The sequence below is a fragment of the Larimichthys crocea genome, chromosome XVI, assembly GCF_000972845.2.
Source record: "Larimichthys crocea isolate SSNF chromosome XVI, L_crocea_2.0, whole genome shotgun sequence".
In the NCBI taxonomy this organism is placed as follows: Eukaryota; Metazoa; Chordata; class Actinopteri; family Sciaenidae; genus Larimichthys; species Larimichthys crocea.
In genome coordinates, this window is record NC_040026.1 from 22,783,431 (window position 1) to 22,809,593 (window position 26,163).

At 46.5% G+C, this 26,163-nt stretch overlaps 1 protein-coding gene and 1 long non-coding RNA gene across 2 annotated transcripts; one reads left to right on the forward strand and one right to left on the reverse strand.

Moving 5' to 3' along the window:
- Nucleotides 1-3,379: 3,379 nt before the first annotated feature.
- Nucleotides 3,380-8,608, reverse strand: LOC113747858 (uncharacterized). Its single transcript, XR_003463952.1, has 3 exons — nt 8,195-8,608; nt 3,640-3,857; nt 3,380-3,493 (listed from the first exon to the last, which is right to left on the reverse strand). It is a non-coding gene; the product is annotated as an uncharacterized LOC113747858 (long non-coding RNA).
- Nucleotides 7,820-25,857, forward strand: wnt3 (wingless-type MMTV integration site family, member 3). The gene is made up of 4 exons (XM_010738718.3): nt 7,820-8,277; nt 18,561-18,802; nt 21,364-21,629; nt 23,877-25,857. Exons 1-4 carry the CDS (start codon nt 8,198-8,200, stop codon nt 24,354-24,356), a joined length of 1,068 nt encoding a protein of 355 aa, XP_010737020.1. The 5' UTR covers nt 7,820-8,197; the 3' UTR covers nt 24,357-25,857.
- The last annotated feature ends 306 nt before the right edge of the window (nt 25,858-26,163 follow it).

Below are 26,163 nucleotides of genomic sequence, written 5' to 3' on the forward strand. Positions count from 1 at the left end.
TGATTTAAGTCTTTAATGTACATTCACTGTGTGGCATGGACTTAGGACTTTCATCGCTACTGCCTGTGTATTTTTTTAGGTATCTTATTTCCAGGATGTTTATCTATCTATCTATCTATCTATCTATCTATCTATCTATCTATCTATCTATCTATGTGACTTACTTATCTTCTTTATATTTTATTTCTTTTTTGTTTCAACATAAGCAACTTTCATTAAAGTATATAAAGTATAAAGCACATACTGATATACGTACATCATTAAAGTCTATGTTATGTTACCTATCTATCTATATACTATATATATATAAAATCATCATGTGCAATATGCAATGTGCAACACATACAGGCACCTATTGCAATAAAAAAATCATAATCTTCTCACTTTGTCATTCTCAGAGTGCAGTAAACAGTTTGAGGTACTGTGTTGGTTCTGCTGAGGTAAAGTGACATCGTCTAAAAAACACAGAGCAGATTGGATGGGACAGAATAGCAACAGAGGATTACGCTGCTTCCATCACTGAAGTGCTTTCATTACCAGGACTCGATTCATTCCTAATCTGAGTGTTTGTTTCAGATGAGAGACGGCCTGTTGCTATGGGACAGAATAGCGATGGAAATTCCTTCAGCTTTAAACCAAAGTATTGAATAAATTCAAAATGTTAACTCATGGTGGCACTAGTCGAGGACCACCTCTTGTTTTTACAGTTCATCCTGAGGTGGGCATGAATCTTAATAAACATTAACATCATAGTGGCTCTAGATCAGCAGGATTCATCCTACGGGGACCATGATCTTTATTCAAACTCCAGAGCAATCCATCCAGTAACTGTTGAAACATGTCAAATAAATAAACATGGCTGTGACTCAAATGACCCTGACAAGGTGACATGGTCATCTAAAATAATAACATGAAACTAGAGAGAAAGACCCTTGGGGTAAGACTAGTTAAGGTCCTTCAGATATCATTTAAATTCACTTTCTGTTTAATTAAAACAGCCAGTGGCTCTGACGCCTCTCTGTTTGGCACTTGATACCTGAGAACAAAAGGAGGCCCTTTACTACTTATGTACCTAAGGTGAGAGGAGACCTTGCTAGAGGCAACGAAAAATGACTGACAGGGCTGATACTCTGGTCCCAAAATCAAAGATCAACAGTGTCATGTTCTGGGTCCCAAGATAAGCCCTAATACTAATTTAGGCCCGCAGTAGCTCGAGGCCAAAGGGGTCAACTGTGCTCTACTGGCATGCGATGTTACGTGACACCCACTGTTTGTAAGGGTACCCCTGTGATGAGTGGCAAGAAACAGGTTTGGCCGACTGACAGTGGACTCTCTCATGTGCTCATGGCCTTGGGTGCTATAGCTGTGTTAGCTGTATGTAAACCTAGAGCTCTGTTCAAGTGCGAACTATGGATGACAGTAGTGTGAGATCATTGCTGGCACTGGAACAATGGGCAAATACATGACAGTGATAAAATAGACCTCAGGAGGGGGGGATATGATGCAATGTCACATCAACAAGTCGCCTTTGACACAATGTAGAGACGGTGACGGTGTTGAGACTACCTGGAGTCAAAATGAAGATGCTACACTTACTGTATCACTTCTGACTGAGGGTTGTCTTCTTCCATAAATATGTGAAGTCTGAGCAGCATACTCAGCTGTTTTTATATATTTTATACGTTTACCTTTCATGTTTTATTGTACAAGCACCCATCGTGAAATTTACACTCAGCCGAGCGGCAGTGGCCGTCTGATCTTAGACGTAACGAAACTTTGGCTGTCGCCGCCGATGATAAAATCAAAGCTTCAAAGGGCTGCAGTCGTATCCATTTCTTCACAACCACGTATTTAATAGATGTTTAGATACGCTCCTCTGTAGACTACATTTCTCTACACTTTGGCTGATGCCCACAGGTCTTCTGGCCCCGTAGACGTAATGTGATGCCGTTAATAGGAGTAATAAAAGCTTTTAATGATGAGATACATTTCATGTTGTATTTTGTTCTGGCAACAGTGGCTGTCTTCATCTTGGAACTTGGGGTAAATTCTTTATATATCATTTAGTAAAGTACATTTCTTTTCTCCAAAGGCAACTCATAACTCAAATCTAATTATAAGGTAGCAACCGTAATACTGGAACTAACATGCATTTATTTATTTATAGGAAGGACCAGGGCTGAGATTTGAACCCAGGACCTTCCTGAACAGTTACAAAAAGTGTTTTTTATGATGTTAATCCTTCTTAATCTGACTTTATTGAAGAGCCTACTTTACATTATAAAGGTTTACTAGTGTCTGAAACTTGTGTAGACTTTTTATTATTTCGTTGTGGGAAAACGCAACATTGCAATAACATTCTTGGCTAAAGATTTTGGTGTTACATCCCACAGCAGTGATGTTGCACTTCTGTCGGTGTGGTAATTTAATTCTAACCATCAGCCAAACCCATCGAGGGAAAAGCTGCCGGCTTGTTTAATTAGTTTGCCTCAATTAAACAAATCACAGTTGCAATGTATCATGCACAAAATTCACTGTTTAGAAATTGGATACAACAACTTCTTTTTCTTGTTTGACTGTTGAGAAATTCTTGAGACTTCACTTTGAATTCTGGTCAGTTTTGATGCCTGTTTGTCACAATCCTTTACCGATTAATCAAAACATTAATTATTAGTCATGTCATGTCACATTGCAGGCTTCATTGTTGTGAGATACTTCATATCTACACATGTAAACAAAGAGCTTCTGGTTGTGTTCGACCAGCAGATGTCAGCATCAACACACTCTGAACTGCTGTCCCGAGTGCGTGTACTGTAATGCACCTTCAGTCATGCAACTTTAACATGAGCACAGCGGTGCAGAGCAGATAAATATATAGAATAATTACATATCTGTGCGTTTATACTAAACAACTTTGTAAGAAATACTCACTTTAAGTGCACGTATCTGCACAGCTGTGCACTGTTAAAGTTAATGTTTATGACGTGACTGTGTCTTTTTTACAGAATAATCATAATTCACCTACTAAAATAAAATATTTACTGTTGCTTCATGCTTTTGTCCTCATATACAGTACATAGTGATCATTAGGTACACCTGGCTTAATTCTGTGCAGTTTAATCCAACATTTATTCACTAACTCTTCTATTCATGTGCAGTTTTTGTTGAAAACGTCTTCAGGATGCTTCGATTCAACTTTACGACCATTTTGGAGGCTGCAGTTTGTGGTGTTGTTTTGTACTGAGAGGTATTTCTAATATTCTGTCAGCCCAACTCATGTCAACGAGGGTTACATCCTCTGTATTAAAGGATTAGACGAAGGCAATATCTGACTCCAGTCTCGCTAACACAGTATGATCTGTGTTCAGCATTCATTCAGCTTTTTCTTGTCATTTTTTATTTGTGAGAAACTTGCTGACAAATTTATTTCCAGCAGTATTTTTGTATTTGCAGCACGTTCCACACTTCCCACCGAATATGCCTCGTCCTGAATCTGAGATGATCCAACATGTGGTGGAGACAAAACAGGAAGAAACTGTTTAAATGCATTAAAGCTGATGAATATATTTAAAAACAGGGAACTAGAAAACATCCCCAACTTCTTCTGTGACTCTAAAAGGTAAGACGTGATTTTTTTACCTTAAGGACTGAAGAGAATCTGTTAACACGAATGTGCTCTTCAGGTCGATGGCACCGAGGCTCGTATGGCCTGTAAATGAGCTGGATGTGACAGGAATGACACTGCCGGGACAGTTTTCTCCAACAGGGGAAGGTGGACTTGTGACCCAGGCAGGCTTGGACGATAGCCTCGCTGGAAAAGGCTGACGCAGGGAGTCCATTATTGCCCCTGGAGGAAGCTGAGGATTAGAACACCAAAGAATTTCAATAAAAGAAGTGTCTGTTTGGGGGTCGGGGAGGGGCAGAAGGATGGTGGTGGTGGTGGTGGTGGTGTGTGTGTGTTGGGGGGGTTCCCCTCATTGTCCCAACAGTGATTGAGAGCAAGAGGAGGGGAGTGGGACGGCATTGTGTTCGCAGCTCCTCTGAAGAAGGTGGTTATTAGGGGGGATGGCTAAGGAGGGGTGAGGGATAGGGAGGCTGTTGACTCTTCATCTTGTGTGAACAAAGTCTCTGGCACATAGCCCTCTTCTGTCCCTCTGTCCTGGACTCCCTTGTTTACGAGTGCCATGAATTCTGTCCCTCTCGACGGGGACCCCCACCAACTCCAACCTGCACCGCCGCACATTGTGGGGGCTTAAGTGCCCTTTAATTAGGCCGCCTCAGTGTCCGGCTGAAGACCGCTGAGGGTTTAGGCTCTTCCCTGTGGGACCTCGCACACACACCAAACAGAGCTTCCCTCACACGGCCGATGGATGAAGTGTTTGCTGCTCTAATGAAAAAGGTTTATTTGGGAGGGGGGGGAGTTCTTGTCGTCTTTGTCCCCTGTCTTAAAAAGTCCTGACAAAGGCGTTGATATTATCCTTAACACTCTCCCATTTCCAGGACACATTAGCGAGGACTCTGAGGTGAAGTCTCCGAGCAGCGAGAGGCGCATGACTTCCAAAGTTCACCAGACAAACCATGACAGTAAACACGATGTACTTCCTGCACAGACAGAACACGCTGCACACGTGGACTTTTTATTTAGAGTATCTGGTTTTAATTAATTAGGCGATTACTAAACATATGGAGGCAAAAGATGATTCGTGGTCTTGAAATTTTGCACACTATGTAGAGGAGCGTGAATTCAGATAAATTCATCCACGCACACTGCCAAACACATGCACGGCATTGTCATTGTGATGGAACACATTTCATTATCATAACAGCACCAGATCCGGAGTATAAAGGAGGGGAGGTGGGCAAGAGGCATTGGGAATTTGGTCAAACTGCTCCGGCAAAATGAGTAATTTCTGCATGCCCTATTGTGTGAAGAGCTTACAGGGTGAGGGCCGTGAAAGGAAGAGGCAAAGGAAGGATATAAACATGGGAGCAAGTGAAATAAAGTGAACGATGGAAGGAATGAGAGACAGAGAAGAATGATGAAAAGGAGTTTGTGAAGGGAGCAGGGCGGGATTGGGGCGTGTTCAGAAACTTTTTCGCTACAGCCCAGTGTGTGTAGATACCCTCCTAATCCTGGTTTTATTGGCTGCCTGTGTCCAGCCATGCTGGTCGGATTGAGTAGGGAGGGTAGAGAGGTGGGGGGGCCCGAACACATGTCCTTCTTTGTGGTAATACGCTGATTAGGCCCTGAGAAAGAGCCGGACCTGGTTACGGCCTTTCTCAGGTCACCGTAGAAACCGGCCCGGTAGGGGACCTCTGTGTGTGCCTCCCCCTCCTGTGCACCTACTGATGCAGACATGCAAAAAAGCCGAAGCCTTCCTTTAGCAAAAACTTTGCACAAAACAGCAGCGCGAGTGTTGTCGAGTCACAGTTCGCTTTGAGATCGGGCTCCGATGTTCTTGACCTTAATCTCTGCCGCCTCTCCAGACAGTTTGCATTGCACTTGTGGCCTCAGCCTGGGAAACGTGGTTTCAATGTTGTTCAGATGCAGACCGCAGACTGATTCCTTTGCCTGCACTCATAAATTGGACCACTGTCACATTCCCCCTCATCCATCCCTGGCCCTACACACCGGGCTCCTACAGAGCAACTGTCATCCAAATCCCAGAGCTGAGCTCGGCACATTTCTGACGATGCCGTAACACACAACAATGTTGGTGATCGAAAACAGGCCTGCCTCATTGTCAGCACCGCCATGACATACCGCATCTTGACTCGAGGTATTGAAAAGTCGTTTTTATTGGTAGAATGTCGAAGACTCCCCACCACGACTGGCTGGAGAGCAGGCTTCATACAAGTCTCACAAAGATATCTATCAATTATTGTCACATTTAGAGACTCGGAGGAACCCCCTCCCCTTTCCTCTCTCCTCTCAAACAGGGCGGTAGGTCGAGTGCTGCTCAGTCACTGCCTGTTTCCCTATCTTCTTTGTTATGGAGGAATAAAACAGAAGGGGCGGGTGAAGGGGTCCACTCCACCGCTGACCCCAAGACTGTGGTCAGCGGGCTCTCTCTCCCTCTGTGGCTCTGCGGTGGGCACTCGGCCTTCCTCTCTGCAGAGTGCACGCTCCCAGCCCCTGCTGAGCGACCTCTTCCAAGCCCCCTCGGTCCACGGAGCTCACTCATGCCCTGGAGGTCCTCAGCAGAAAGACCACGGGCCCCCCTCCAGGCAACAGGCACATCAGAGGGACAGGGATTTTTCTCAAGTATAGTCCATTTAAGAGTGAGAGTGTTTGTGTTGGAGCGACAGACTTTGTGTGAGTTCTTTCAGCAGCCTAATCTGAGACTAAAACACCAAACTGCGTCCACAAAAATGAAACTTTCATTCTGCTGCCACGATATTAAATCAGGATGAAATCAATAAAACATCTTTTACTATGTCACTGAACCTATTATGACCTTTCCTTACTTGGAAACAGATCTCCCAGAGGCTGGTTTCCATATGGCCCCACACACTCAATCTGTTGTGAAATCTATCATGTAATCCATCTGCCCTAATGACTTATAAATGTATTTTTAATAAGTGGTAAGTCACATTTTGAAATAGTTCAAAGAGGTCTTCAAATGGAGTTTGCGGCTCGCCTAAAAAAAAACAACATTTTTGTGTTAGTTTTTGAGGATAAATCACGTGTAAATGAGTGAAAGTCGACCTCCGTCTTTAAAGGGCACGGGGCAAATATCTAGCAGAATAATCGTGATGTCGGTTTTCATAAAAACTTATGTTCTGTGAAGTCAAACATGAAATTTACACTGATCAACCCCTTCATTACTAACATCTCAGAGCAGCGGTCACGTCTTTGGTGGTCATTCTTTCCGACTGATAATCCTCCACGACCAAAACAAACCCTCTAAATAGATTGTCATCACGACAACTGCGTTTGTATTTGATCTCTCGTTTGCGTTCGCCCCGATCACTTTCCTCTGAAATCGAATGCGTGGTTACTTCAGGCTAAGTCCGTCACAAGTGTCCCACCCTCCTCCTCCTCCTCCTGCTCCTTCCTCCTTCGCTCTATCTATCTCTCCCTCCTCCCTCCTGTCCCACGGCTGCTCGCCCCACAGCCCCATCAGAATGACAATAGTATTGATGTAAAATGTGTCGCCTTTGGGCCGCTGAAGCATATAACCCCTGCATGCCTGGCCCAGCCAGCACCACCACCACCTCCACCACACTTTATGGCTTTATTGTGTCGCCCTTTTATGTCCTCCCCTGTTGGGGTGGGCGGACAACAATTTAGAAAATTCACTGTATATGTCCCTGTGAGTGAGATTATGCATGTGTTGACATGTGTGTGTGTGTGTGTGAACTGTATATCCGGATCAATTAGTCAGGGCACAACCCCTAAAAAAATCAATGTGTCAACATCAGCGTGTGGAGAAGCTGGCCTACATCCCTCCACCTACCTCCAGACGCTTTGTGTGTGTGTGTGTGTGTGATCGCGGATGAAACAAGTTGAGTAACAAACTCTACCTTTTTTTTTTTTTTTTTTTTCACGTGTCCCTCCCTTTACCTCCCTCTCTCATTTCCCTCCCTCCCTCTTTTTTCACTCCTTTCCTTTCTTTTCCACATTACCAGGGGGTGGCGTGTGATTGACAGATGGGAACGAATAATAATTTTTTTTTCGTAACCTAAGGCCATCTCCTGTGATTGGCTTGCCAGCTGACATCTCCAAACCTCACCCCCTCTCCACCACCACCACCTCCTCCTCCGCCTCTCCTCCACCCTGCCCCTGCCTCCCCCCCCTTTAATATTGGGCCTGTGGATGAGGCATCCTGAGGGAGAAAAAAGTAGAGAGAGAGAGAGAAAAAGATATCTACCTTAGGGAAGAACCTCAGAGAGAGGGAGGGAAGGAGAGGACGGGTAGGAGCGTGTGTGCATGTGTGTGAGAGACACTTATTCTCTTAACTACTAGGAGACAGACACACTTTCCTGGCCCGACTCAAAGAAGGGGGGAAAACAGGAGGAAGATCTTTTTTTTTTTTTTTGCTCAATATCATTTTAATCTTCCCCCCTCATCCAACAATCAAGCTGCCCTAAAGCTTCCCTTCTCTTTCCTGGAAACTCTTTCTTCATTGCCTGCTGGAAGTTGTTCTATGTATTGATCCATTTACCCTCTCACACACTTTACAAGGCTTACCTCATGGATTTGTATCTGATTGGATATTTGATGTGTGTGTGGTTGTCCAGCTCACGGGTGCTTGGAGGCTATCCCATCTGGTGGTGAGTACAAATCCACAGTTTCAGCATCAGACCCTATAGAGACAGAGAGAGAGAGGGAGACTTTTTGGTCAAATGATCATTTCTGAGAGGGCAGAATGTGCACTTTCAGTTGACTGCGTGGAAAAATGTTCTCCGGCCCAGTCCAAAGAATCTTAACCTCAAATACTAGTGTAACGGAAAAGGCTCGCCGTTCTTTCCCCCTCCACACTCAGGTCCATTTATCACATTGGGAGTATGTTGTGATGCTAAGAGTATGAATTTACTTTTTTTAAAATGTGGAGTTAAACGTGGAGAAGGGTTGCCATGTTGATATGAATTGTCAACAGCAACTGTGAGAGGACTTGTGAGGCATTTCCACACAGCAGTGTAAGTCATATATTATTACATAAATTGTGGCTACCGCTCGAGGACGATGACAACACAAAGCCTCTCGGTCTTAAACCATAATCGATTTCTTTCTTGAAGCATAACAAACATTTTTTTAAGGCGGAATTTTGTTTTTGTTTTTGCTATTGTGTGCCACTGTCTAACATTCAGGCCGCCGGCTCCCACCCCCCCAAAAAAAACATGCCGTGAATCTGAATTTATTTTTTTGTGGTAGACACGTATTGTACAGAAAATCGTTGCCACTGACAAAGTTGCACACAATTTTTTAAATATTACAAATTTTGCGGCGTGCCACGGGGCATCAGCTGTAATTAAATGATTCTTTTTCTTCTTCTTTTTTTTTTTTTGAGGAGGGGGGGGGACAGTTAAGCATATCATTTTGCTTTTCAATTGCACCACAATTCACCCCCTCCACTACGGATTTGTCAGGAGACAATATGTTTAGGTGCCGCAGGGTTTTATTCTTTGTTAAATTATCCCAGATCGCTTTTGGCACCAGCAACTGAAATTTAGAGGTTTATCTCATTACAAATTCAGCTACATGCAGCTGACCTCATGGCTCCTGGTCTTCTTTTGTAACATAAAGCTTCTATTTTGGAGATATTTGCGTAGGCGTATGACAAAGCTCTTTTGGCTCACAACACAATACTTGTCAGAGCTACTGCACTTTTTAGTAGCCCAACTAGCATGTGGTCCCACCGTAGCGCTGTCCAAACCGCGAGCATCTTCTGGTTTCATTTACAGAGCAGGCAGCTGCCAAGCACACAGGCCACAGGGCTGAAGTGTTAATGGCAAAGAGGACTTTACACCCACTCCTGGCTTCGGCAAGAACCATCAGACAACAGTGACAAAGAGCCTGGGATTCTCTCTCTGTGAATTACCTGCAGCTGTTCTGTTCAAGGAGCTTACATGACACCGGTATAATGTTCGAAACCTTAACAATGCGCACCAGCTTTGATTTGGGTAACAAATTTTGAAGTGTAGGCAGGGTGAGGGGTTACTGGCTGGGGTGGAAAGATGAAAAGCCGTGCCGTAGCTCCAGGTGACTGGGCAGGTGCTGAGGAATGGGTGTCAAACAGCCGCTGTCAGTGGCATCGCCCCGCGGTGTCGAACGTGTCCAAAAGGAGACAAAATGAGGTGGTGCGTCAAACAAGAGGGTGCCGAGTTTCAAGCGAGGGCCCGTGGAAAGGCTCCTCTCAGCTTCTGTCTCAGGGGCGAGGACTTGGCCATAAATTCTCCAGCCAAGGTGGGACGGGTTGGAGGGAAGAGGAGTCTTGACTGCTTTATGCCTGGCAGCCTTTGCTTTTACAAGACGGGGTGTTGAAAACAAAACAGAGCATAAATAACTCGAGTGATATGCACATATGCGTGGATGAAGATGAGGTGTAGTGAGGGGAAAGAGAAAAAGAGGCATAGCAAACTAATGAGGTGGGTTTGGAAAAAGGCGAGACCGGAGCAGTAAATCGTCTTCTTGAAATGCAAGAATGTTTGATTGTGAGTGAATTCACGGCAGCTTAAAGTCGTGTTGTGACCACACATCCTCCACAAGCCTCTGCCCAATTATCTGACAACGCCGTCCTCTCTGTGTGAAAACAGAAAGATACTCCTGTGTTTCCACCTTTTCAACTTTAATATCAAACTATGACACAGCGTTCTGCTCTTATTAAAGAGTCACGGCTAGTTTTATATTAAGCCCGCGTGGCTTAACTCATCAACAATTTTCAGCTTAAGCTGCTCTGTCAGCCAGGAGGTGTGTTTGTGTTTCTTGCATAAACAGCGGTGGTTTGTAAGTGAATGATGACAGTCACTTTCAACGAGGAATTACCTCAGATGATCGTACTGCCAACACCACGCCGCCGAGCATCGGCAGTGATTATCGGTTTAGCTGTCATATCACGGCGCTCGGCCCGCGAGATGTTTTAAATCCAATAACTGTTATTCTCTTAATCCCCTTGTTGTCATCACAATTGTTACAATTTCTCCAATGAAGTAGTGCCGCCTCGTATGGATTCTGCCTCTCCGCAAACATTTTTCCAATGAGTTAACATTTACATTGCTGCGGTTATGAAACAGGTAGAGAGACAGAAGGACGGATAAACAGACTGTGGGAGTGTTAATTGCTGCTGGCAACAACAAATCTGTTGAGAACATCTTAATAGTTTTGTGAGATGCTAAAACATCCTGATCAAATCAGTATTTATTTGAATTTGTGCACCTGACAGCGATTTATTTCACTTCAAATCAAGAGAAACAATCCGACTTGTTAAAATTAAGTCACTGCTACAAATGCAGACATGAGTTAAAGCAAAAAAACATTCATTAGTTGAAGGTATTTCACCTTTAAAATGAGGCTGCGTGCATTTCTAAAGCTCTCAGTGATTCAGAATGTAAAATTTGGATCACGTGAAGGCCTTAATGAGTCTAAAATTGCGTTTCCTGTTTGAAGCACTCCCTGTGGAAGTTTTGGGAACCTCTCAAACGATCCCACGTGAAGCTATCTACCGAAATTGCTCAGTCTTTCCAGTTCAACCTGAGCGGCTTAAACGGGGCTCTAAAGTCCATCTCTGGGTCTCAGGAATGTCATTATCTGACTGTGACACCCCCCTCCAATCCCCCAAACCTCCAATCTTCAATCCAATCTTCAACCCCGACCACTTCTTGCAAAGGGATCACTTAAATGATTCTTACTGCGGGAAAATCCGCCGTCTGCCGCCTCGCGTGAAAAGATCAAGGATGTCGTGGGTATTGTTCTCGAAGGTAGAGAAAAGAGCAGGAGAGTCCAGAAGAATGTCATTCATAAAGAAACATTGGGGTTCCATTATGAATGGATGAGGGCCGCCATAGGGCCAGGGTCAAAGGCAATATTGGGCTAAAGCCCAAAGAGACATGTCTCCACGGAGAGAGACGTCCACAGAGATACAAACACACAGATGACTGTGTTTGATTTGATCAAACTTCTCGTGACTCAGATGAATTTTTAATCTTGAAGACCGTCGGTGCGAGTAACCTCCGTGTTCACCTCCAAACGCTGTTTTCATTGCAGAGGCATGCGGGATGACATTATCCAGTCAAACCCAAGCTGAGGTGAGAGGTTCAAAGGAGAGTGGTATTTCAAAGCTGTGAAGGCGAGTCCTAATCTTCACCCAGCATCAAAGGACATGCAGTGTGTGTGCTCTCTTGTAGGAAATGACAAAGTCCCCCCGTGCACAGCTATTAGCGGCACTAAAAAACACAGGCCGGGACGGTTCCTCAAAGGGAAAACTGCAACGGCCCAGAGGGCGAAGGAGATCATTAGGGGACACGTGTGGAGGCACAAACACACACGACATTTAAAGTCTTCATTACCTGGCTGATCTCACCTGTATGGCTTGTTACAGAGGTTCATTATCAGCAGTGAGCAGTTTCTCTGACACACACAGGGTCAGCATCAGAGATGTGCTCATCACACCTGTGCAGCCTGGATGCGGTCATAGCGCCTCAGGTGAAGAGTGTGGACAGGAAGAGAGGAGCACCAATCAGATCACTGCACCTGGAGATCTAGTTTACATGCTGTCTTTGAAAGAGTTAAACATCACCTCCAAAAAATGATCTCATAATCCTCTTCGCCTGAGGGCTGAATTTCTATATAGAGAGAAATATCGACATGTTTTTGTACAACGACTCTTTTATAATTTACAAAAACACCTGAATTTGATTCTAAATCATCAAGTTAAACATTGCGAATCTGCCCAGATGAGATGAAAAACTATCGATTTCCGATAATCGGCCTTACCGAGGGATACATAAGTATAAGAGCAGAGTGAAACACATGCGTGGCAGTTGGTTTTTGGGGACCTGCAGATCGATGGAAAAGGCAGTCAGGGCTCTAAACCAGTGTGGGCTAAAGGCGGTACCGCCTGTGAGCGAAATATCTGTGGATTGGCAAGCTTTGTTAACCAGGTTTATCCCCCCACAATGTAGCTTCACATTCCAGTTTGGGTTTTTTTTTTTTTTTTTAAATCAACCAAGCATGAGAAAGTCAACAGCAATTAGGTTTTAATTACTTTTAAAGACACCGTGTGGTGCTCGAAATTTCCACAAAGAAATTCCAGACATACAATGGAAGATTCCAGGCAATCCGTTTACGAGTTATGATTTGCATAGGATGCATTACTGCTGACAATTCAAGCAGCGGTGCCAACAAGCTGCCGCTAATGAGCAGAGAGGCAGGGAACAATGCGCTGTTTGAGCCGCGGTTCATTCAAACAAGCTCAGACTCTGTCCTGTCCACCTACGAGACGGACCGAGCCTCCTGTGCAGAGCTACTGCTGCTCTCAGTCACTTCCTGACAGGCAGGTTCACAAGTTTACACCCTGTTCAGTTTCCCCTACTGCAAGTCTCCATACATGTGACTGCAGGGGCTCCCTGTACCAACTCCACATACTCCCTGCAACAGTGTGCAGGGAAGGGGAAAGGAAGGTAGAAAAGAAAAGAGCAGGTTGGAACATTTTTCAGGGGTCCTGTCATTTTTTATCTGATCAGCCAGGAGCTGTTGGACTACAAATCAAAAGTGTGCCAAAGAAAAAGAGAAGACAACAAAACACAGCCGAGCAGAGCCGAGCAGAGCAGACAGGAGACTTTGCATTCCAGCCTCCACCAGGAAAAGTCCCATCCTCGGGCAAAGCCGGCAACTTTCCTTGGCCCACTTACTCTCTTTCGAGTGTCTTTATGTCTCGGCAGACTCTGTTGTGGGATTTCTAAATGAAATTCTGATGGCAGCGTTCTGCCGCTCTGCTCTGCCAGGGCCTCATTTTAGCAACACGATGTCCTGCGGGCAGAATCTGACAAGTTGAGCTGCGGCGTCAACATATAGAGGTAAATTAGAGGTAGATTTGAGTTTAATGCAAACAATATTCTCACAGTATGTCACTGCGGCAGAGGAGCCCGGTTATCACTGACAGAACACACTCGGGACTCTGCGCTTCAGGCACATTAATCTCTCTTTAATGAAATAAGTTAACTTGTTCAGACACTATACGTCGGAAAATAGCAGCGTTTAGTCGAACGTCGAGGGGTGAAAATATAATGAAGGTCATAATTAAATGTTTTGCAGATCTGATGAGAGGTTCATTAGAGCGTTAAAGGTGGAGGTGTGCTTGAACACATCCTCCTTGACCTGAAAGCAATATTCTGGAGAGTGTCCCAGCTCCATTCATGAAAGTGAATGGAAAATTGAATCATCATGCGTCAGCAGTTTTCAGCATGTCCTACAACAAGGGCGCAAGCCAATTAAAGCAGTTACTATGTTTGCACAGAATAGGGCGATACGATTAAAGGCGTCCCACCTGATAACCTTTCTGGAAGACTGAGCTTACAAGTAGCAACACAGCCGTGCAGCTGAGTCTGCCTTCACACATGCACGCAGGTTTCCATGAGGCTTTGAACAGTGCCTAAGGAATAATGCATGGAGGGATGGATTGTGACAGGCTCTCTAATCCCTCTCTTTTCCTCTCTGCTTCACTCTCAGACTTCGCTTGCCACTTAAATATTCCAATTTGTCCCGAACTACAAACTACTAAAAACTAAAAACCCCGAACACGAAACTTATAATTTGTGACGAGGGTCGATAATTTCAGCTGAAAACAGTGAAAGAATTGATCACAATATAAACTTTATAGTCAGGTCCAGTTTGTTTTTGATTTATTTTCATCAATTAAAGGTCCAGTGTGTCAGATTTCAGGGGATTTACTGGCAGACTACTGCAGGAATATAATATAATATTCATGTCTGTTTTCATTCATGCCTAATAACTTTAAAATTTGTGTTTTGTTACCTGAGAATGAGACTTTTATATCTACAGACAGAGCAGGTCCTCTTCCACTGTCGCTGTAGCTTCTTCTACATGTTTGGAAAAGAGGGCGAGGGTGAGGTGAGCAGTATTCAGTTGGTTGCAACATGCAACTTCACCACTAGATGCCGCTAAATCCTACACACTGGACCCAGAAAACTACAGCTACAACATTAAAATGATGCACACATATACATGTATTAATAAAAAAAACCATAATCAAGTACTTTAACTTCCAATTTTAATGCAGGACTTGTATGAAATATTTCTATTTCTACTTGTGCTGCTTATAAATAAAACATTATTAAGTATTTCTTGCGTTTAGATGACGGCCACGAGACGCGGACACATTGCGTGTTGCGTGCACAGCCTGGACTGCTGCAAACTAAAAACTAAAAAAGAGGCCACGTTAAACTGAAGCAGCTCTTCTTCTACGTAACTGATGCTGAAGTCATGTCGCAGGCACAGAGCTAACGTTTCAGGACACTTACCGAAGTTTTGGAAATTTTTCCAGATTCCTCAAAGTTCTCAGTTTGCTGTACGATAGAAAAAATGATTAAACAAACTGATATTTCCTCAAAGATGGAAGCCAGACGTGACATATTATCTCCACACTTGTTCTGAACATTTAATTAACTGTATATGAGACAAAAGAATAACTATGTAACTTCAAAATGTGGCGATGTGCTGCACAAGCTGAGCGAGGTGGAGAGACGTAAACGTCATCGTGAGGCTCAGAGGCTGAATCTAAACTTTTAAGTTGCATGATTATATTATTTATGTTATTTAAAGGAATGATTCGCTGGTACAGCTTAGTGTTGTTTGTCGCAGGAACGTCATACCTGCACAATTTAAGTTACTTTTTCAGGAACTGGACCCAAACCAGTGTGTTGAGTGTACCCTGATAAATAAAAAACATATTTTACTCTCCTCACTTGAGTAAAAGCTGCAGCTCTGATGAGACATACTGAAGTTTGGTCACAGAGTACGAGCAGGCACCTGATCTTTGAAACCTGGATCCTGGTCGTGAACTTCAAACCGTTTCTGTAGGCCATCAGGCTAAAGGCGGCGGAGGTCAGATGTCATGCTGTGCTCGACATGCTCAGAGGGTCACCTGGTACTTTTTGTGCCTGTGGACATGTGGGAGGCTGTCACACAAAGAAAAGCTCACCTGTGCACAGACCTGTGCTGCACGCTGACCCCTGTAATGCAGACCCCCCACAGCAGCAGCTGCAGCAGCGTTTCTCTGACAGAGTCCTTGACTCACCTCTTGACTCGAGCCGGGCTCGCTCAGAGACTAAAGAATACCTGAAAGACGCGTCAGAGTAACCGAGCCGCTGAGCTGTAGTAGTGATTTTATTACGCTGGGAGTGGTCGAGTCAGAAGTTTTTGTTGACAGTGTTACAGTCTTGATTGCGTGAATTTCCACTCTTAAGCAAGGTGTGTGGTGGAATCCCTTTGTTTCCTCTGCCTTCATTTCTGTGGTTTCCAGCAGCCCGTCATACTTTCACATCAGCGCGGTTTGGATACTGAGAAAACCCCCAACCAAGCCGTAAACCCCCCAGGCCAGCAGAGGCCCCATACGGACCTGCCCGGGCATGCACCTGCCAAGCCCTGCTCCGCTGGCTGCTGCTGCTCGGCTGCTCGTCTCGTCCCCTGCAGCAGATTCCCCCGGCGCTGCCTCTGTGGAGGTCTCTGCTGCTTCTCCTGCTCCCTCACTCGGTTGAGACACGTCGCTCGTGGCTTCCGAGAAGTGAGGCAGGATCAGCATGGCACACATGTGGTCTTGCATGCGTGAGGCTGTGTTTGCACGATACGCCTCATGACCCCCTCAGGGTTAAGACTCTCATTAGCACCCAGCCAAAATGATATCCCTTTCATCTCGTGTCCATACGGATCAAGTGAGGCACATCCTTTGCAAACAAAGACAAATGGGCTGGCGGATCCACGGCCTGTAGTCTAAACATACGATGTCCACCACAAAGTCCCGTGTGGTTGGCTAATTGATTCCATCAGAAATCCCAAATTCACTGACTAAGCCGGCGGATAGTTTAACGGAAATGTAGCAGAGAGGCTGGCACGGCTATCTAAACACAGATTTGAGTTGGGGCAGAGTGTCACACCAGAGAAATCCAAACCTCCACGCGGGGCATCATCCAACCTGGTCCATCCCATGACTGGGATGAGATTAATGGGCAGTAACCGAGCTAGCAGACAGTGTAATTAAGGCCCTTAGTCACTCAGTTCACCAGACGGAGTGAAGTCAGCAACACTTCAGTGATGTTGGTGGGACCGGGAACCGGGAGATGAGCTAATGTGGGTACACCCAAAGACAAGAACATGGACGGAGATTGATGAAGCGCGATCGAGTTACAGAGTCTGCATCAAACTGTGCAAAACAGAGTTTAAGTCAGATATGAAAGAGGAGAGTTTGTCCTCGTGCAAAGCGGCGTTTCAAACGGTTTATGTAACCAGCTGCCATCACATCATACTGAAACTTAAGAATTGTTTGTTGTGTATCGCTGTCAGTCGGGAGGCTCATGCCAACAACACAAGCGGCTGATTACATGATCGTCGTGGATATGACCAGCTGTAAAACCAAAACAAGCCCCCCCCCCCCCCTCTCGTGTCTCGGTGCGTAAGCCTCGATACTTGCTGTAACAATGCTCACCTGAGATCAAAAACAGAGAGGAGGAGGAGGAGGAGGGTTTTTGGGAGGGAGGTGGGGGGCAGGGTTGAGCCGTACATAGAAAGCAAAAAAAAAAAAAGCGCACATGAGCTGTGAACGTATCTGAGGGGGGATTTTTTCCCTCTGACTTCAATAGCTTGACTTTTGTGTTGGGGTGGGGCACCGCTCTGCGCTCATCTGTCAGAGTCACCGGCTGCTGTGATTGGGTTGCGCCCTGCGGGGGTCCTGAGGTCATCCTGAGTGGCGCTCTGATCTGATCAGCGTCAATTGTTCGCCCCCATGATCCTCTCATGGCCTCCAGCGCCACGTTGTCCGCCCTAGACTCTCCTCGACGGAGAGAGTCTGCTCGACTTTGTGCTGGCGTTCACATCCCAACCCTGCGAAGTCGCACACTGTCTATTGTGAAGCGTTCATCTGTTACGAATGCAGACCGTGCAACAGGAACATGTTTGTTCTCCGGGTTCTTTCAGAAAGTCCGACATCCGACAGTCAACGCTCGACCTTTCTGGATGAAACCGTGCAGCTTTGTTTGAGCTTGTCGCCACAAAAAGCATGTTAAAACACGGGAGTGGAAAACATGTTTTCTCTGTCTCCTTTATTTCAACAGAAATAGAAAGCAATTAAAATTAATTACCTGAATGAAACTATAATGGTTTCTGGCATGGCGGGCTGATCTTGGCTGTCTCGTTGTGGTGATTAATCCCCTTTGCTTAGGCACATCTGCACACGGGGGTCTTTCTGGTGAGGCGCATAGCTTTAGATTTCAGCTGTACTCGCTGTCATGCTTAAAAACAAAGAGGAAAACCACCAATGAACGATGGATTGCAGAGGCAGGTGCTTTCACAGATCTGAATTTGTGTGCGGGGGCTTTTCCCAAACTGAGCCGACAGGTTCTCGTGTGTGTTATCTGTTAGATCAGCAGATCTGTGTACGCTAACAAGTGGGAACACTTTGAGAAGTCAGTGCTAATAGCTCGTATCCCTGCCCTGAAGTGGCCTAGCCCCGTCATCCCAGCACAGAAGACAGAGACAAAATAAACTCTTAATATAAACTACATTAAACAGACAAGTCAATAAAACACTCAAGGATGAATCACGATTATATCACGGAGCAGAAGCGGCCTCCTTTCATGGAGGGCACCTTTTTGAGAAATATGAAAACCAGAAAGACTTCACCCTGAATAAAACTGTCCAATATTTGCAAAACTTTGACATAAATTCAGAACTTTCAGGGTCAACACTTGGCCAGTCGAGGTTCATTTGTGGTCACAGACTCCGTGACAGTGCCTAACACAGATGCACAGATGTTTCAAAGTCCAGCAGGTGTCTTTTAATGATGCTCACCCTCCACCCCCCTCTGTGTGTGTGTGATGTGTTACAGGTCCCTGGCCCTTGGGCAGCAGTACTCGTCTCTGGGCTCCCAACCCATCCTGTGCGGCTCCATCCCCGGCCTGGTGCCCAAGCAGCTGCGCTTCTGTCGCAACTACATCGAGATCATGCCCAGCGTCGCCGAGGGCGTCAAGCTCGGGATCCAGGAGTGCCAGCACCAGTTCAGGGGCCGCAGATGGAACTGCACCACCATCAAGGACAACCTGGCCATCTTTGGCCCCGTGCTAGATAAAGGTAAATTATTGAGACCTGCAGGATGAAATGAATGATCTCTGCAAAACAACACTGTAGAAAGCAGGTTATATAGCCGAGGCGACTGCAAGCTGTTACAGAGCACAGCGTTTAACAGTTTCCAGCCTAAGGCTTAGCACTGCCTGTTCTCTGGGCTCCTGCTGACAAACGACTAACTAGGGCAATTACAATAATATACACCTTTCCCGGCTGCTGTGAGAAATGAGCGCAGGTACAAGCACTGACACATTATCCAACTTCCAATCCGTCTTTACTTCCAATATTCACATTTGTCTTCAGAGTCGGTGACTTCTTCTTTTTTTGGTTTTCCCGACTGTGTTTACACTCTCGTACATGAAAGAGGGTCAGCGTGGCAGATCTATCAGCGGGAACCCTGACAGGTACAGCTGGTGTACTGGAGACATCCATCACAAGAAGAACTGGAGGATACCTACAAGCTAACAATAGGCGCAGGTGTTCGGTTAATTATAAAGGTAGAAGTTGTTGCGAGCGAGGCTGATAATTGGAAATGAATTCGCCCCGTGTGTCAGAGGGGAAGGAATCTGGGCAGAGCTGGGCAGTGTGAGCAGTCCAAGCTCCTCAGTCAAATAAAAGGGAGAGGGGAGGCCAAATGAGATTACAGGCAATAGAAAAGGGCCGGGGGGCTCCGCTCAACCCCTACTGTGCATGAAGACCAGTGCGCGCCTCACACAGTCCAGCTCCCACGGACGCCCCATTCACACGCCCTTTTGACTCTGTCATGAAAACAGGCTGAAAGGGGATCTCTCGCAACCTAGTCCGGGTGTGCACTTTTGGGATAGGGAAGGAGGGAAGGAGGGAAGGAGGGAAGGAAGAAGAGCGTCTCACTTTGGGAGTGATGAATGGAAAAAAAAAAAAAAAAAAAAAGTTCCAGTTAGCGCTACCAACTCCACCAGCTCCAGCCACCTTAAGCTGCGTGTTGGCCATGGTGGTGGTGCTGTTGGTGGATGCCTGGAGGAAGTGGGGGGTTGAGGTCCTGCGGTGGGTGGTGGTGTATGGGATTTCAGCTCAGGGTGTTGGCAGAGGGGTGGCTGTAGAGAGAGCGAGGGAAAGAGAGAGAGAGGTGGGGGGTTAGGGAGTTTAGGGAATGCCAGCTCCGGGCAGAGCGGGGCTGTGGGGGCGCGAGTCGCTGGGCCCTTTGTGCGGATAATACAGTGTGACACAAGGGAAACAAAGGCGGATTGATGGGCCCAGCAGGTAGCAGGAGCAGCGCTAGCCTTGGCTAACAGCCAGAGCTCCAGGGGCCCAGGGCTCACAGGCCCCTGTTGTGGAGGGCCCAGCTAGACTTGCCAGGGTGAGCAAGGGGATGCCGAACCTGAGGACCGTGTGTCAAGGACCGAAACTGTCTCTCCGAAGGAATAAAGTGTGAAAATACAGCGTGTCCAGGCTGAGACGTGTCTAAAAATAACAGCCTGCGTTGATTTACAGTGTTTCGAGGATCAGCGTGACCTTTAACCCTTTGAAACAGCACAAACTCTGACAGATTAACACCAAAACTCTGTTTGTCTCGTAACTTTTCGCGCAGACATGAGTGAGTCTGCGGCCAAAACATCAGCACGCTTTGTCTGTGGCTTGTAAAGTCTCACTGGGCCCTGAAAGCCTCACTGGCAGATGAATCCGCTGGAGGAATTTTTTGGCTTTAGTAGCTACAACTACTGTGGTCTGCAGGAATATGGATTTTATTCTCCGGTCGTGTTCATACAAATTTCCCCAAAAAAAACAACATCACACAAAACCGTGCGTGTCGTGAACTCAGGCCGCTCGAAAAAGTCGAGACGCTGCAGCTGAAGGGCAGTGTGTGTGTGTGTGTGTGTGTGTGTGTGTGTTACAGAGCGAGTGTGAGCCACGGTAAGTGTGCTGTGATTGTGAAACAATGGTGTCTGGTTACATAATAAGCTGTTGCCTTCAAAGGAGGCGTAACTCCATCCCTCAGTGTGAAAAAGAAACAGGCCCGACACACTGCTCGGTTTCACCAGAAGGCCTTGGGCTCTAAACAGGGACGGGGAGGAGGGTGAAGGCGGAGGGGTGGTGGTGGTGGTGGTGGTGGTGGTGGTGTTGGAGGGGGGGTGACAACATTCCTGAAACACTATCCAGATGCAAAGCAGCACACCTCAGGGATGACAGGAGGTCACTGAGATCCCGCTGAGCGTTAGGCCGTCCTGACACAACCACAAAGGCCCCTGATGTCACTGCAGGGACTCTTTAAAAAAAAAAAAAGTTTTTAGGTTCCTCCGTGCTTCATCATCACACGGTAAACAGTGCGAAACATTTTTACACACTGTAATAAGAGAGGATTAGAGGTTCTTCTTCTATAGGCGTCTTGTTTTCCACAGTGGCACATACCGGTACATAAATGTGCCTTCTCCGAGATGAAATGTGTTATTGAGGTTATCGCCTCGAGGGATCCCTTTCAATGCCTCCGTCTGGATGTTGGCAGTTGTAAAGATTGCCTTGTTTAACACAAGCCTGACACGCTCTGCCTCCTCTCTGTCTGTCTGTCTGTCTTCATCCGCCTCTCTCCACAGCGACCAGAGAGTCGGCGTTCGTCCACGCCATAGCTTCGGCTGGCGTTGCCTTCGCGGTGACGCGCTCCTGCGCCGAGGGCACGTCCACCATGTGCGGCTGCGATTCCCACCACAAGGGGCCTCCCGGGGAGGGCTGGAAGTGGGGCGGCTGCAGCGAGGACGCAGAGTTCGGGGTGCTGGTGTCCAGGGAGTTCGCTGACGCCAGGGAGAATCGGCCAGACGCTCGCTCGGCAATGAACCGGCACAACAATGAGGCAGGACGGACGGTAAACAGACACAAAAATGTGCAGAGATGAACATTACACCCACATGTCACAAGGTTTCCCACAAGATTCTGAGAGAACCTGGCTGCTCCCATTCAGACACAAGAGAGAATCTGATGCCTTTAACGAGGCCTGGCTCGCAGACCACGCTCCAGTTCGTCTGAAAGGAGTTGACGTCAAAGTTCCTCCAGCAATCCAAACCTTTATGAAGCAGGCTCAGGGTTAGTTGCGTGAAAAGGTGGACAGGTGAGTCCACATACGTTTACGACAGTATACTGATCAGACATCAGTAGTTTACTGGTTAGAACCAATGACAGTATAAAGAACGGACACCATGAGTGGACCGCTTCCCGACTGATCTAAAAACAGGCAAAGACGTGGATCATTGTGCCGACTGGTTGCTCAAACAATCCATCTGTAACGACACTACCTGTCAATCAAAGCGTCCACGCTCTTAACCCTGCATAACTTTAAGCCTTAATATAATGTGAACAGGTGAGTTGTATATAAATTCACCCTCAGTACAGTTGTCATGAACGGGGAAATTAGCTACAGAGACCAAAACTGTTTTTTGTACCAGGCTGTGAACATGTTTATTTCTGCTGTGAAGTTTTGAACATGGGGTTACCGCTTGGTTACAAGCTGTGGTGAACATCTGTGCGAGATAAAAGCAGCTTCCATTGTCGAGCACATTTTTGTAGCGAGGGATGAAAGCGTTTGCACTGCAATACATCACATTAATTAGACAACCTCTGCACACTTTGTACTATAAATTGCAGCAGAAGGGGGGAAAACTGAAACCGACAGGCACCAAACAATGGACAAAGATCCGACTGTGTGAATGGATTTATCCAGCAAACATTACAGTTAAGCATTACTAATTGTTCGTGTGGCGGCGAGGGATTTGGTGCATTTCGGAGTTTCCACTCGAAAACGAGCACTTGACTTTGAATGACTAGTTAATTACTCGAGTAAGCAACACCCTCCCACACACACACACACACACACACACACACCTTGCCTTTCATGCCTTGCACCCCAATGTAAAAATTCCCTGCCAGTCAAATAACCCGAGCGAGTTGAGGTGGAGAAGGTGGAGGAGGGGGCTCCGACTTAAAACATCACTGGCTGCTGTCACCGCTTGGAGAAAACAGGCTCCCCGGCTGCTCGCTGAGGGGCAAATGGAGGGACCACACGGCAACAAGACAGCCCTTTGATCGGAGCACACAGGAGCAGCCGGGGGAGACCACAGGAGCGAGGTGAACAGCAGCACTGTCAGGACTCTCCTCTCTCCACCTGGCCCTCTCACGCTCCATTATTTAGCCCCGAGGGCCTCTGGGACTTGATGTTGGCATGACAAGCTCACAGCGTGATGTCACTATAGTCCATCCAACCCCCTTTTTACACTTCTGCTCCATCCCTTATACGCTCTCTCTCTTGCCCCAGAGGTGCCCCAGCCACCTGCCTTCCGCCCCAGCCGGGGGAATTCTGCAGCTAAATATAGCCGTCGAATTAAAGCACAACAAAAATCAAAACACAAAGGTGAAATATGCCCCGAGGGCTGCACGCTCACCATGTGAGCCAGCGACTTCAGAGAGAATCAGCAGCGGCGCAGAGCCTCTGTGCTTCACAGCTGCATGACACTTGAATAACTCGCAGCCAGTGGCACGTTGTTTTTCTTGGCCTGGCCTGCGAGTCTTTAGTGGTTTTGTTCGTCTGCGTTACTGAATTTCCTGTAAATTTCGGACCATAAAATTCCGATAGATCTTTCACGGCGGTGACTGACTTGACTGTCCCGCGAGCACTGAGTCATCAGATTAAGACATTTTAAGTTAATTATGCTTTAAAGGAACACTCCCGCCCTGAAATCTTCCCCCTTTTTCAGGGCTATGAATTCTCAACACCTGTCGGCTCGGAGAAGTTTGTAGCTCGACTCTTCCCCAGGAGGAAGACGGGTGTAGTCCGAACTGTCGACTCGCCACCTCATGGCTCCAAAAGCTCAGCCACAAGAAGTGTATTTAGGGATTTATGAATATATGGATCCACTGAGGAGAGGTGGTGTCAACGTTTAAACGTTTAACACTCTGGATTTCCATTGGAATATGCTAAGCTCCCTTTAAAAGCCTGCAGGCTCTCTGCTTTTAAAAATATATATTTCTAGTGAATGTATTGCTTTGAGGCATCAATCGAGCACCAATATTATATTATATAAACATTCCTACAACATAAAAATCTTCTTCTGTTTCGCAGACCATCCTCGACCACATGCACCTACGCTGCAAATGTCACGGCCTGTCGGGAAGCTGCGAGGTGAAGACGTGCTGGTGGGCCCAGCCGGATTTCCGCATGCTGGGCGACTACCTGAAGGACAAGTACGACAGCGCCTCGGAGATGGTGGTGGAGAAGCACCGCGAGTCACGAGGCTGGGTGGAGACGCTACGAGTCAAGTACAACTTCTTCAAGCACCCAACCGAGCGCGACCTGGTCTACTACGAGGGCTCGCCCAACTTCTGCGAGCCCAACCCGGAGACCGGCTCCTTCGGGACTCGAGACCGGGCCTGCAACGTGTCGTCGCACGGCATCGAGGGCTGCGACCTGCTGTGCTGCGGGCGTGGTCACAACACCCGGACTGAGAAGCGCAAGGAGAAGTGCCACTGCATCTTCCACTGGTGCTGCTACGTCAGCTGTCAGGAGTGCGTGCGCGTCTACGACGTTCACACGTGCAAGTGAGAGCGCGCTCGGACAAACTGACTGCTGGACTACAAGTGCTGCCCACCCACACTTCAACACCCACAACTCCTGCACGACGTCTTCAAGAAACATATTCATCAGCACACACACTCAGGCCTGACTGGCACATCAGTAATGGATAGTTCTATAGAAACCTCCTCCTTTAGAACCCGTCTTCCAAACCACTACACCCATTTCCATAATATCTGAGCAGAACGTGTCCTGTGTCGACCCGGCTGATCCAGTCGACTCTCATGGGAAGAAGCCAGAGTTGTGCCACTCTCCTCCTCCCCCCCCTCGCCCCTGCAGCATTGGGCCACGACCCCCTTCCACCGTCCCCTCCTCCTCCCTCCCCTCCTTGTCTTTATTTATTTCCCCCCTCCATGCCAACACGATGTCTGCGGCATGTACAGTAACACTTTTTACCTGTGAGATTAATGCAGTAAAAAAAAAAAGGAAAAAAAAGAAACTTTCAGACTCTCTTTGCTTTTTGAATAAAAAGCATCTTCTAACTAACACCTCACTTCTCTGAGCCGAGTCTGGTCGGTTTACTTTTTGTTTGTTTGTCTGTTTGAAACTAAACCAACCTCTACACCGTGATACTGAACACGTCGGCAGCCCCAGGAAACCATCACTTTGTGACTACTGAACCGAACTGAAACGCAGCACAGGCAGGTGTTGGAAGTGCCGCAGTCCTGTCTTTTGTTAACTACTGAGCTGATGAAATCCTCAGTGTTGCTACTCCCTGCTGACTGACTCGACTGCACCAGTCAACCCCGGGAAAAGCCTGGAAGATATATGCTACAGCGCTGATTTTTATTGCCCTGCATTTCTGAAATATTACCATTGGGCTGGGACTGGAGGTATGCAGCATGTGTGTGAACAAGCATGCTCATTCCACTAACTAAGAACCCTACACATGTATATTTATGCACTATTCAATAACTCCAGGTGGTAAACATTTGAGCGTTGTTCTTCTTCCATGCAAGGTAGCAGTTCTTGTGAATGACGCCCTGTGGTTAAGGAGAAAGACGGCGCTCGAATGACACGAGTAGAAGATAATTTACGGCTGTTTGGTTTTTAAATTTATGCATCGAACTCGAGTCAAGCTTTAGCATGCTTAAAAATAATTCTGAGCAAAATCTTTTTTTATCTAACACTTCATCAGGTCCATCTTAGAGACGTTTTGTCTGAAGCTTTCTTTCATCACTGTAAAAAAAAAAGAAGAGAGAGAAAAAGGGGGACATGTGACGACATGTGGAGACCAGAGTAGGTTCTGATTGGCTTTCACGTCCTTCCTTTACTTCTCTCCAACTCAGTAGGACAGTTGAGGTTTTTAAAGAAGCTTGATTTATGAACTTGTACTCTTGTCAGTAGACCCCAAAACCGGCCCGCTGTTTTGGAGATATTGGGAAGAACAAAATACTGTAATTTAGACAAAATATTGTCGTCAGGAGACGTGGACGTCAGCCCGGGTGATGCTGACTTCTGGTTTTTTTTTTTTTTTTTAACAAAAGGAAGAGTTGTGATTTTCTGGGCAGATGGGGAAAGATTCGAAGAACTTTTAAGCAGCAGCAGCAGAAGAAGAAGAAGAAGGTTGGGAAATCTTGTCAGGAGCTCGAGGATGATTTATGTGTGCAAGATGTGTGGAAGTGTGTGACGGCTGCCAGTGACAAACCGAGGTGAATGTATGTATGTATGGATGGATGGATTGATGGATGGATGGATGGATGTATGTATGTATGTATGGATGGATGGATGGATGGATGGATGGATGGATGTATGGATGGGTGGGTGGATGGATGGA

Excerpts from the sequence above, each read along its gene's own strand:
- wnt3 (XM_010738718.3), top strand. The coding sequence starts at position 8,198 with ATGGATTTGTATCTGATTGGATATTTGATGTGTGTGTGGTTGTCCAGC. Across the intron at positions 18,803-21,363 it reads TGGCCCCGTGCTAGATAAAG|CGACCAGAGAGTCGGCGTTC; the intron begins GTAAATTATTGA and ends CTCTCTCCACAG. Across the intron at positions 21,630-23,876 it reads ACAATGAGGCAGGACGGACG|ACCATCCTCGACCACATGCA; the intron begins GTAAACAGACAC and ends TCTGTTTCGCAG.